At 37.5% G+C, this 13,187-nt stretch overlaps 1 protein-coding gene and 2 long non-coding RNA genes across 13 annotated transcripts in view; 2 read left to right on the forward strand and 1 right to left on the reverse strand.

The window, feature by feature from the left end:
- Positions 1–2,045, reverse strand: part of LOC134746684 (uncharacterized) — a 77,358-nt gene extending 75,313 nt beyond the window's left edge. Inside the window, exon 1 of the long non-coding RNA XR_010128251.1 lies at positions 1,998–2,045. This is a non-coding gene — a long non-coding RNA (uncharacterized LOC134746684). The remainder of the gene's footprint in view (positions 1–1,997) is intronic.
- Positions 1–13,187, forward strand: part of LOC134746667 (uncharacterized) — a 184,424-nt gene that overhangs the window by 88,835 nt on the left and 82,402 nt on the right. The window lies entirely within an intron of this gene.
- LOC134745817 (phosphatidylinositol-binding clathrin assembly protein LAP) overlaps positions 1–13,187 on the forward strand; it is a 72,992-nt gene that overhangs the window by 3,963 nt on the left and 55,842 nt on the right. For all 11 annotated transcript variants that reach the window (XM_063679935.1, XM_063679947.1, XM_063679952.1 and 8 more), the window contains exon 2: positions 4,368–4,510. In XM_063679935.1, coding sequence (XP_063536005.1) covers positions 4,368–4,510 — 143 coding nt within the window. The remainder of the gene's footprint in view (positions 1–4,367; positions 4,511–13,187) is intronic.

The raw sequence follows: 13,187 nt of genomic DNA on the forward strand, positions 1-13,187 counted from the left end.
TGAACCACAGGCTGCTCGTATAGAAGCTCTGACAGAACGCTTTAAAAAGCGTGATCTTAACTTGATCCGAGCAACGAGCAAACCTGCGAGCCAACATATTACTCCTCACCGCCAGTGCCCTGCGTTCTCTTCCGATATCTAAATGATTCTTAAGGTCGTCGGTTAGTAAATGCCCAAGATATTTAAAGCTATAAACCCTCTGTAATGGTGTGCCGTTGAGGAAAATGTCCGGCACATTAAGTGGCGGCATTTCTGGTCTTTTACCGGCGGCCTTAAAGATCATATATTCACTTTTGTTTACATTGTATTGTAATCCGCGGCTGCTCGCATAGGACTCGCAAATATTCAGGAGCCTTCTCAGTGCCTTCACCGATGGGCTCAACAACACCATGTCGTCTGCGTAGCTGATGTTATTTACACAGACACCGTCGACGTGACAACCCACATGCGTGTTGCTGAGCTCCGATATAAGCCCGTCCACATACAGGTTGAAGAGCTTTGGCGAAGACAACCCACCCTGTTTTACGCCACACTCTAACCCGTACGAGTCCAAACGTGCATTAGTCCACCGTACACTATTGCGCTGATTTGCGTACCAATATTGGAATATGCTGGTCAATTCCATGGGTATGTTCCTATCCCTCATCTTCTGCCATAAGACGTCGTAGGAAACTAAGTCAAAGGCTTTAGAGAGATCTAGGAAACAAGCGTAGACGGTAGTGCTGCGCTCAGTATAATACCGGACGGCATGCTTAAGGCCCAAAATGGCAGTTTCAGTCGAGAGGCCAGGTCTAAATCCAAATTGTCCGTCATGAAAGTGTAAGTAGTTGTCAAGTTGGGCGTTAAGCATGCTATCCAATACTTTGGCGAGTACATTTGCGAGAGAGATTGGTTTATAGTTTGTTTTGTCCGCGATGTCTCCAGTCTTGTTTTTTACTATGGGTACAATAATGGTATTCATTGACTCATCTGGTAAGTACGCGTTAAGCGTACGGTTTAAGCGTGAAGAGGCAACACACAGACAGACAGATAGACAAGACTTTCGCATTTATAATATTAATATGGATTTAGTTACTGACCGCTGTACAAAACTTTTTACTTATAGTGAATGAGAATAATTATTTTAATTCACTATACTAGTAGTAGACTATAAGATTTAGTAAAAAGTTAAATAATGATAATCAGTTCTACTCAATTACGGGCAAATTCAGTTGAAATATAAAATAACAAATCTGTTCAAGGCTAACATTTGTTTATTGGCAGCGAGACAGTGATAAACAAACAGGACTGCTTCCTGTGTTATCATTGGGGCTGATATCTAAGCATGGCAACATGTAATGCATTTATAATTGCCTTATTCAGTTGGTTGTTGCATACAATTCATTTTCTGCCATCGTATCATAAATTACAAAATTACAAAAAAAATTTACAAAATTGTTTATTTGTTTCAAATATAAATTGTCATATGATTTAGGTGATGGAGCCGCCCGGTAAATTACAAAATTGTTTATATATTATCGTAAGAAGAATAATTCCTAATAGATATAAAATGTAATTTAAGGAAGTTGTCACGTTTATATGTATTGGTAACATGATATATTATAATAAATCCAGTTTCAGTTAAGACATGATCATGTTATTATTGCTTTTTAGTTTAGTGCAAGACCAAGCTACTAATGGAGGGTTCAAATAATTATTGTTGTACCTTTCTGTAGGAAAAATATTGCAACACATTGTGTAACACATTCTACTAACATACTTAGTAAATGTCCAATGATGAAATCATCATCATCATCATCATCACAATTACCACATAAATACAAGTAGTAGTAATTACTCTGTTGTACACAACACAGACCCAAATACAGAAATTGGGGTACAAAGGCAAATCAGGAAGACTCCATTACTCCAAACTCCAATGTTCAAAATATCAAAATCACAATAATAAGGTCTCGAGACGCGATTGCAACTTCAAGACACCAATACCCTGACAAAACCTTTACGCCAAATGGCAAAAAACGGAACCCTTATAGATTCGTCATGTCTGTCTGTCTGTCTGTCTGTCCGTCCGTCCGTATGTCACAGCCACTTTTCTCTGAAACTATAAGAACTATACTGTTGAAACTTGGTAAGTAGATGTATTCTGTGAACCGCATTAAGATTTTCACACAAAAATAGAAAAAAAAAACAATAAATTTTTGGGGTTCCCCATACTTGGAACTGAAACTCAATTTTTTTTTTTTCATCAAACCCATACGTGTGGGGTATCTAGTATCTATGGATAGGTCTTCAAAAATGATATTGAGGATTCTAATATCATTTTTTTCTAAACTGAATAGTTTGCGCGAGAGGCACTTCCAAAGTGGTAAAATGTGTCCCCCCCCCCCCCTGTAACTTCTAAAATAAGAGAATGATAAAATTGAAAAAAAAATATGATGTACATTACCTTGCAAACTTCCACCGAAAATTGGTTTGAACGAGATCTAGTAAGTAGTTTTTTTTTAATACGTCATAAATCGTAAACCGCAAATTACCTTTCACTCACGTTTCACATAATAATTCCTTGTTAAAATTACGTAATGTACGAAACCCTCGGTGCGCGAGTCCGACTCGCACTTGGCCGGTTTTTGTGTTTGCGAACTTGACCCAAGGGGTCTGACTTCCGTTTCGAATATCCGTAGTTCTCTAACAATGTATTTCATGTTGGTATGATAGTAGCAGAGTAGGTAATTCTGAAGGACTACCAGGAATATTAAAAAATTGGAAGCCTACCGAAAAATAATGAATTTTTGCATAAACCAAATCTTGTTTGGTGTGGTCGAGTCAGGATCATGATAGTAACCGCGACCACAATAGTACCGCGATATCTTGAAAACTATGCGGCACTAATTGTGAATAGCAGTAAAAATGATGAATTTGTGCAATCATTAAGGCCCAGTGCCCAGTTGCACCAACCACATTTAACAGACTGATTTACGCCAATCAGCAGTGAAGTATGAAACTTCCCATACAATACAATAAAATTTAGCGAACGCTTTAACGGTGGCAGGCGGTTTGGTGCAACCGACCCTTAATCACAGAATAACTAATAGTACTACCGTACAGAAAATTCACTCCTTCACAAAAGCCAGATTTAGGTATAAAATTATACCTACACTCGCCGCCTGCAAGTAAAATTGAAACTTATAACCGCGCACGAACCGCCTTAATCTTATTATCGTTTCTTGATCGGGCCAGGGGGGCTACCGCGAAAACCGAAATTCGCAAATTGCGGAGATCTTTCTCTATTACTCCAATGAAGGCGTAATTAGAGTGACAGAAAAATGCCCGCAATTTCCTAACTTCGATTTTCGCGGTTATAGCCCAGGATCCAGGTTGGGACGCCTAAGAATATACAACCTTAACCTCTTGATTAATTGACCTAAATTGAAAATCTTCACCATTCTCAGGGATCGTTTAAAGTAAACATTAATATCAAGAAATCAAGATGTTGCACACCAAAAAATTAATACAACATAACAAAGTGAAAGTTCATCTATTTCATATGTTAGCGATCTCATAAACGTGTCAAGGACGCTATTACGAGCTTTATGCGCCGGCGCACTCAATTCGCACCGTGACCTGTGCGCAGAGGCCGCAGTGGCATTTTAATAATTATGTTCTATCGAGAACTTTCGTAGTGCTATATCTCACTATGCTTATTCAGTAGTTATATTTCAGTTTGTTACAACAAAGACCTGATTTATTTTGGAAACTAATCGCACGAGGCACGATTCAAGGTAGCGTCATTACGCATGTCGACTTAAGAACCTCTTTTTCTATTCCACCGGTTAAATAGGTAATCCAAAAAAGTGATAGATAGAATACTCCTTATTGGCACACATCAGTATAAGATAAACAATTTTAAAGAAAAACAATTGGTTAAAGATAGAGGCAGAGTGATCTTGAGTAACCGGCTTTATTTTCGTTTACTTCTGCCAAATTATCTTTAACATAACTGATAAAAGTATTGTCTATGGGGACGCCGACCTCGATCTTGTCTTGTGCCAAGTTCGGATAGAATTAACAACAGTAGGTAGGTATATGTGGTGTTTATGGTATCGTCATAGGCATTACAGTTTTGGTGTCCTGATTTGAATCGAAAACTCGTAGATTTAAAGTTCGTCATGCATTTTTGAAAAGGAGCTTTTTACCTTGGAAACATTTATAGTTATTTGGAACAATTATGCACCCCTAAACTTAGGACCGGACGAGCATGTAAGGGGCGCGTCATTTAGAATATAGAACAAAGCTGAACTTTAAACAATTTAGGATAAATATTGAAAACGGAAACATTTATTGCGCTTATCTGATTTCTTTCTTTTCAGATCTAGTCCACTGCACAAACGAGCCAAATGTCTCGATACCGCAGCTCGCCAACTTGCTCGTCGAGCGAACACAGAACACCAATTGGGTGGTGGTGTATAAAGCGCTCATCACCGTACATCATCTACTGGCATATGGGAATGAGGTGGGTTATTTGTAGCTTACTCGATATTTTTAATAGGTATTTTACGGGTTATTTAAAGTAGAAGATCCATGATACTGATATATATCGTGTTTGATTGATTGTTCAATTGTCTCAAGTAGGGCGAGCCACTGCGAATCGAATTCTCATTGGACATCTTTTCACTGCTTCTTACTTAAAGCTTGAACACGCCAAAACGTGGGTACATAAAATTACAAATATATATAGAAAATAGAAACTAAAGGTCTCCTGGGGCCCATTTCTCGAACGGTATTAGACTAATATTATTACTCCACGAACTGTCAAGTCATATGGGTTACCATAGCAACACACTAATAATAGTAGACTGATACCGTTCGAGAAATAGGCCCCTGGAGCGAAATATATATTGAATATAGTTGAAAATATTATAGTTTATCATGCTAATACGAGGGTTGATCCGTATGCACCACCCCTGACCTCTTTGCTGTCACTTGGTTATTAAAACCTTTTTGCTGTAGGTTTATAGACATTTAGAGGTTATTAAAAAAAATAAAACATTTTTAAATGTCGAACTAGTATTGAGCTACAGCTTACTGTAATTGTTGAGTCGTGGTTTTTTTGTATGAAAATGGATTTTGTTGAGCAGAGGGCGGTAATAAAATATCTACAAAAAAAAATATTTTACATCAATTCAAATCCATCAAGATATTGTGGCAACTGTAGGGGAGTGTGCAGTATCCTATTACATAGTGAAATGTTGGTGTCGAGAGTTTAAGTGCGGAAGATCAAGTTGTGAAAACCAACATGGCGGTGGACCACCTGTAACGGTCACTCCAGACGAAAACATTAATAAAGTTCACGATATGGTGTTACAAAACCGGCGAATACGTATCAGGCAAATTGTTGAAGAGACTGGCTTGTCATATCATGTAGTGCAACAGATACTTACTAAAGAATTGGGTATGAACAAGATCAGTGCAAGATGGGTGCCACGAATGTTGACCATTGATCAGAAAAGACATAGAGTATTGATTTGCCAGCGTCTGTTGGATATGTACCAAGCTAATAAAGATAATTTTCTCCATAGATACGTAATCATGGACGAGTCTTGGGTACATCACTATGATCCCGAAACTAAAATTCAAAGTAAGCAGTGGAAACACAGTGGTTCTCCGCCACCACGTAAATTTAAAGTGGCATCGTCTGCAGGAAAGGTTATGCTGTCTGTATTCTGGGATGCTCAAGGAATAATCCTGGCTGACTATTTGAAAAAGGGAGAGACTATTACAGGAGCCTATTATGCAAACTTAATTCTAAAATTGCGAGAGGCTATTAAAGAAAAACGCCGGGGCAAGTTGACAAGTGGCATACTCTTCCACCAAGACAATGCTACCGTCCATACGTCCTGTGTCGCTAAGGCTGCCATACACCAAGCAGGCTTCGAATTGGTGGAGCACCCATCGTATTCGCCTGACTTGGCCCCCAGCGGCTACAGGCTATTCCCAAAATTAAAGGAATTTTTACGTGGAATTTTTTTTTTGGATAATCAAGAGGTGATATCTGTTGTGGAGGAGTGGTTTTCAGAGGTCGGACATTTTTTTTTCAGGAGGCTCTTGAGATGCTGGAGCACCGATGGAATAAGTGTATTAGTGTTGAGAGAAACTATGTAGAAAAACAAAAAATAAATCTTGAATGTAGTTTCATTGTAAGAGGGTTAGGGGTGATGCATACGGATCAACCCTCGTATACTAGACTTTCATTTTAGGCTCAGGATTTAACATGTCACAGACTTTGTGATGACTAGGAGTTAGGACACGGGCACTTTGCACGACATGATTAGCGTATGTTTAGGTAGTCCAATACGGAGTTATTTGCGGATTAGTTGATAATATAACTTAACAGGTATCTTTATCATATATTCCTTGATATGGACCCAGTTGTGGACCCAGTCCATTGCCATCAGCCTTAATTTAGAACCATCCGCCAAAAGTACCCTTTTGGCATTGTCAGCATGTCTATCGTGATAATACCCCTTCGTCACTGTTAATAGTGTAGTGACAAGACGATGAATGCTACCAAAATAGTAACTGTGAGCTGTGACTTCTTTCAAATAGGTTTAGGTCATTTTCACAAATGTTACTTGCATATATTTCTATGGTCAATGTCCCCTATGCGAATTAATTAACGGCGACGCTTGATATAATCACAAATAGCTTGCTGAACCAATAAATAATGGGGATACTTAGCATTATTTTTATCTTGCAATCTTCTGGAATGTATTAGCGACTCATACAAGTCAAAGGTTTTATTCTGTGTTATTGTTTGAAGTTTGTATTTTTATAGAATCCATCGTCTAACGCTTAACACGCTCAAATACGTTAAAAATGATCAAACATTTTATACCCTACATTTTGCATTATACAAATTTCATTTAGCACCACTATTTTGGAGGCAGATAAGTTCTTGCTAGCTCTTAATCTAACTTGACTTCACTTTTTGTCCATACATTTGAGATATTTCTACCTTTTTTGCAACATAAGAAAAGATAGGTTTCGGTTTTTTTGTAAGAACGTTGTATGTGCCGTTTTTTTTTTTTTTTTAATCTTGTTTTTTTGTTTTCTGGTTGTCTTTCCATTCATTAACGTCTCCGCAACATTTCAAAAACACAAAAACTAATCGATTCTTGATATATCAATATTTTCACAAGTTTCTTTAGCCTAAATCGAATTTTCCAAGGCTTTTTGTGCAAAATGATTTCGCTCCATCATTGCTTAAAGCTCGTTATCATAAAAATGAATTATAGAATTGACAACTATTGGGGTATCATATGTTCCTCATGCTATAGCGATTTTAATGAAAGTAAACAAAAAAAAACCACCCGTGACCAGTGGCGTGCCTAGAGTTTTGGAGTAGGGCAAGCCGAAAGATACGTTTTCGTAATAACTGCCCAATCTTCACTCTTCGGACTCAAATGCATCTGCTAGCGTGTCGAGGCGAGGTGCCACGGTGCCCTCTAAAAGGAAGTTCTTGCTGTACTAAATGGCACACAATATCGACTAACCTCTGAAAAACACTACGATTGTTGTCAACGCGCATGTTATGTTTTGATATTTCTTCTGATAATTGGCGGGACAAAGAGGCCTCAATTCTTTGTTTCCCAAAATTGCTAACGGAAATCACTGCACACATATGTTTACTGGAATTTATGTGCCTCTTTATCGCGCCAGATAAATTATTTAAGTCGTCATAGCCAGACGTATTCCAAACGTTAATATCGTTCGAAAAAATATGCAACACCACCAATACAACTTATTTGTATGAGAACAACCAACAATCCAATGAGTTTTGTAAACGGCCCTACAGAATTTTCTCTTATGCGACTGACTTGTCTGAGAAATACACAAGTCGGGTGTTGGTTTTGCCGGGGAAATAATATCCCGTTTTTCCACGAAGGTTAGTAACTTTACCTTGCCTTCGTTGAGTAATACGTGACAACTTCATCCATTGTTAACGACACTTATAAACACGCCACAACAAATGAACAAATCCACATTCACTAATACTTAATTCAATTAAACAACTTTACTTAACAAGTAAGTTACTTTACTTACTATCGACTCGACTAAATAAATACACTTGAAGTAAACGCGGGCTCGTTCCGTGCGAAACTGCGAACTCAAATGCAGCTAACTTCATACCAAAAGCCAGGCTTAAATCTCCTTATAAAATTGCTATACATACCAACAAATAGTTGTCGTTCTAAGGCGGTTTGTAGGCTTAGAGCACCTAGAACGGGACGGAAAAGCAAGCCCGGTTGCAAGCGGACGAGAGCGTGCAGGATAGCTTTCGCGCGGAAGATGCGCCACGGCAAAAATTTGCAACGCTCGCGCCGCGGTCTGAGCGCTGTGGCTTGAATTTAATAATACGGGCATTAAGAGTTATTTTGGCGCGCGGTTTAAATAGTACATTATTGTCGAGGCTCGGAAGTAGCTACTTGCTGGCTGAGGATTCGTTTTAAACGGACGACCTTGGGAGTCCGTTTAATTGAATCCGAAGCCAGCAAGTAGCCTACCAGCCGAGTCATATATAGGTATAGTGCTTTTCTCAAAAATGGCGCAATAAATACAAATATAATAGAAATATTTTACAGAAGCAACGTTCTTATGTATATATTTTCACAGAAAAAAGTAAAAAGCTTTGCCGCCGTTTTATTTTTTTAATTAAAAATAGAAGTGTATTTTTCTGCTGAAAGTACGCCAACCTATTTGAGACACCTAAATAGTCGCGGTACCAACATTATAATAATAAGTACTGATTGGTACTGATCATCTGTTTGGCTGTTTAATGGACCTATGCCTTCATTTGATATGGCAACTTCAACTTTTAAAAAGTTTGGAAATCGACAAATAATAGAATTTGTATGTTACATTGCAGTCCTGAAATCGAGACTGCAATGTTTTTAACTTTTTAATTTTTTGACTGACCATAATCTACGCAATTCGCGACCTACTTTTTAACCGGCAACGTCGACTTTGCCGTCCATTTTTGAGAAAAATATATTGATATTATCACTACGTAAGTTCGGTAAGGTAACTAAGGCAAGCCCGGCTTTTGGGCTTGTATGGAAGTACCGCCACTGCCCGTGACAAAAATTATAAGCAAAAATGTGTGCCCACGTTTTGGCGTGTTCAAGCTTTACACACAATGTTCTTCGTCACACTTGCAAAAAAAAAACTAAATTGTAGGCGAAATAATTCTTAAATACGGTGACATTTCAAATTCAAACATTCGTCCGTCATATTGTCATTCTTTGACAGGTTAGGCATCGAAGGCACAGATCTATCCGGCATTCAGCCATGATTGAAAATTCTGTAAAAATATTTTAAACGGCTATTAAATTATTCGAATTAAATATTTTTTACATAAACAATAAATATATGTAAATTATAAACTTCAGTATTTTAAAAGTAACTATTAAACTTTCTTGGTTCGTATGAATTATTAGTGATACAATTTAAAAAAAGTTAACTCGCGAGAGTGCCTTAGTCTTTCAGTTCAGTATACCTCCATGAAATAAGATCTTTTTCGAGCAAGTATGATGAAAAAAAAGTTAAACGATACTTGTGGCCTCATAGTGTCGCACTGTTGATATTATAGTCACACCGAAATAATATGGGGTGCATGTTATTATTAGGCTATAGAACTAGCTTTTGATTTCAAAGTAAAATACCTAGTCTAAAAATCCATGAATATTTTTATCTCACGAAAAACCTTGAAGTGCACCTGTAATAGACACCTATACACCTGTGTCTGTCTGTTATACCTGTATCACCGTTTATTGTGAAAATATTTATGTAAAGTCACTATTGCCGTTTTACTGTATTATAATTAATCTTTAACAGAATAAACCTGACTTCACAAAACAGTTTGAAAGGTCATTAAAAATTTGTTACGACCATTTAGCATCATACTTGTCGTGGAGAAGTTCCATTCTGGTCTTCACCAGCAGTTCAAATTCACCAAATAGCACTGCTTAAATGCAAATGCTTGTTTGTAATTTGTAGATGTAAATATAAAAATCGCTATAATTAATGCGTATGAGTCTGAGTTCCCTCATTTCCTCATGGAACCCATCATCAGAAATCGACCTCGACAAAAATGTTGGTTAGAAAACTAACTTGCTGGACAAATTTGACGAAGATAAATCGCCAACTGTGAAATACGTGTCGTCGAGGTGTTCCGATGTTCCGATCTCGTCTTCATCAGCAGTTCCACTTCATCAAATGTCACTTTTTTATAAAGTAAATGCTTGATTTATTCAGGAAATAACAAAAAATACTAATCTAAACTATCATCTGACAAAGTATAATACGGGAGACAATGACTAAACTTATTATTTTTTTACGTGTTTTGGTGGCTTCCATTCCTCAATCTACCAACGGAGCGGCAGCTGACGTCCACGAGGGTTCATCATACATAGCCGTTAACCACTATATGAGTTTTCGCCCGGGAGGCGATGACTAACGCAATTTGCGCCTGGCCCGCGGTCTATAGAGGAGAACATCCGGACATTGCAAATTGCCCGAGTCAAAACGGAGACCTTCGCTAACGCTTCGGTCAATTAGAATAAAAACATAAATAAACGAATTTAGAACCGCCACCTTTTCGAATATTGAAGTCGTTTAAAATTATTTGAGCTAACTAGAGCAGTCTATCCAATTAGTATCTTCTCTTACACAATTAAATATCAGTGCATATGGCCATTCGTAGTTATACGAATACCCTAAGGCGGCTATGGAGCGGATCCTCTAGTGTAGTATTTATTTATTAAGGATTTACTCCTGTGATACACACAATTGAATGATGATTCTACAATAGGTTTCAAAGGGCGTACGCTGTACAAGCCGGTCCTTAGGCGTCTCGCTTCAGATACCTACCATATTTTTGGTCCAGTTCTATTCTAGGGCTCTGGGTACGGAGATCGGCAAGTGACAAGAAATGGTGAAAAGAGTTATGTTCTGTAATATTACTTTCATTTTAGTTACACTTAAGGCTCATGAACACTAATGAAGTTAACGCACTAGTATAGGTATTGAATTAATTAGTAGGTAATGATATTATTAAAATGCATAGTTATTTTATAAGCATAATCTTTTTATAACAATCATTATAGGTAATGTCTGAAATAATTAGCTATAAGTATTGCAGAGATAAGAGTTACGCCCCCTTCTGTCGTGATATTATTATCAAATCCATAAGCTATTCAATACCTATTGCATAATTATGATCGGACCAAGCCTGTGTGTTTTTAAAAATAACCTTGTTTACAACTTGTACGGGTCATGTCTTGTGTGCATTTGCAAAATGTCAAAAGCAGCCGCTGCTCTTGGTTATTTTATTTGTTTCCGAAGTTTACATAATGACGTAAAAAACTTGCTGCAAGCTATGCCTTCATAATAAATTGAACGAATTATTTCACAACACACGGTAACGGTCGTGTACATTAATTGGCCCTAAACGATTTATAGGAGGGCTAAATTTACTACACAAAACTACTGACGAATGAATTATTTGATAACATTTTGTATTGTTAATGATGTCTTAATCTCTAAAAAGCATGGTTGTCACTACGCGTATTATTATCTGATAGCTAAAGGAGATAGTAATATTATTATTTTGGGCCAGTGGCGTAACTATGGGTGGGGGGCGGGGGGGGGGGGGGGCAGAGGGGGCTAGTGCCCTGGGCGCCATCCAAGGGGGGGCGCCAAAATGGGCAAAAGGCAGCAGCAGGGAAACTTTTGTCAGTCGTCAGGGGGCGCAAATTTGGTGACTGCCCCGGGCGCCATATCCTCTAGCTACGCCCCTGTTTTGGGCAGGTGTAATAATTAAAACCACAACCACAAGTTTAATTTTTACCATTTTTTTTCTTTTTTTAAATATATTGAGGAAAATCTTACATGCTTATTACATCTGTGTAAGCCGACCTAACCCACTAAGCAAAGCTTGTATAATATAAAAATATTATACTATTGGTACTATATAGGCGACAATATACATGCTTATATAGATACATACATGCTTATATACTTAGAAAACATCCATAACTCAGGAACAAATATTTGTGCAGACCACACAAATAAATGCCCTTACCAGGATTCGAACTTGGGACACAGATTATATAATAGTTCTTACGAACAGATACTTATCTCTCAAAGAAAACGCAAATACCTACCGTTTTGATACCTACACAAAAATACAATGGAGTGACCTTCAACGCGCCGCTCCCCGTACCGCGCGCACCGGCACAACGCTAGGGTTGCCGACGCTTCTTTCAAATACGAAATAAGCTATGTGCCCAAAAATTACAGGAGTCGGCTGCTCAGCAAGCGAACAACCGCTCCACGTCCCCATAGATTGTAATTACGATATAAGTAATTCCATTGGTTCTGCGTGTTACGCACTTCGCAGTCTAAGAGATGAAGTTCAGGTCAAACAGCTGAAAACAGTCTATCACGCGCTGGTGGAATCAAAGATAAGATACAGCATAAAATTATGGGGAAACAGTTACAATTACAATGTCGACGTAGCTTTCATACTACAAAAGAGAGCAATTAGAATCATAGTCCGTATACCTCAATATGAATCTTGCAAACATCACTTTATAAATCTTAAGATCTTGACTATGCCGTGTCTGTACATCCTTACTGTTCTTACTGATCTAGTAAAACACTTGAATACTTTTGAAAATAGGGACGAAAGAGAGATCCGACTGCTTTCTAGAAGGAAAGACTTAAGTAACAAGATAGTACCTAGGCTGAATATTGTTAAGCACGCTACATGCTACCAGTCGATCTACCTTTTTAATAAGCTGCCAATTGAGTTTAAACAGATACTCAACAGCAATATTTTTAAAGCGAGACTCAAAAGTTTTCTTTTAAAAAAGGCATATTATTCTGTAACCGAATTCGTAGCAGATGGTAACATTTAGTCAAATTTGTTATTATTAAAAATGATTGATATTTTATTAATTGTATCTTATTGTTTTTATTTTCCTTTCATAAGTACTGACTGCTAGTTTTAGAATTTTATTTTATTGAATGTTACTTTTAATTTTGTAAATATCTGTTATTCAAACACAATGTATGTAGTAAATGAATGAATAAATGAAATTAGCTTTAAGTTAGATAAGTCAACATTC

The sequence above is a fragment of the Cydia strobilella genome, chromosome 1 (assembly GCF_947568885.1).
Source record: "Cydia strobilella chromosome 1, ilCydStro3.1, whole genome shotgun sequence".
NCBI lineage: Eukaryota > Metazoa > Arthropoda > Insecta > Lepidoptera > Tortricidae > Cydia > Cydia strobilella.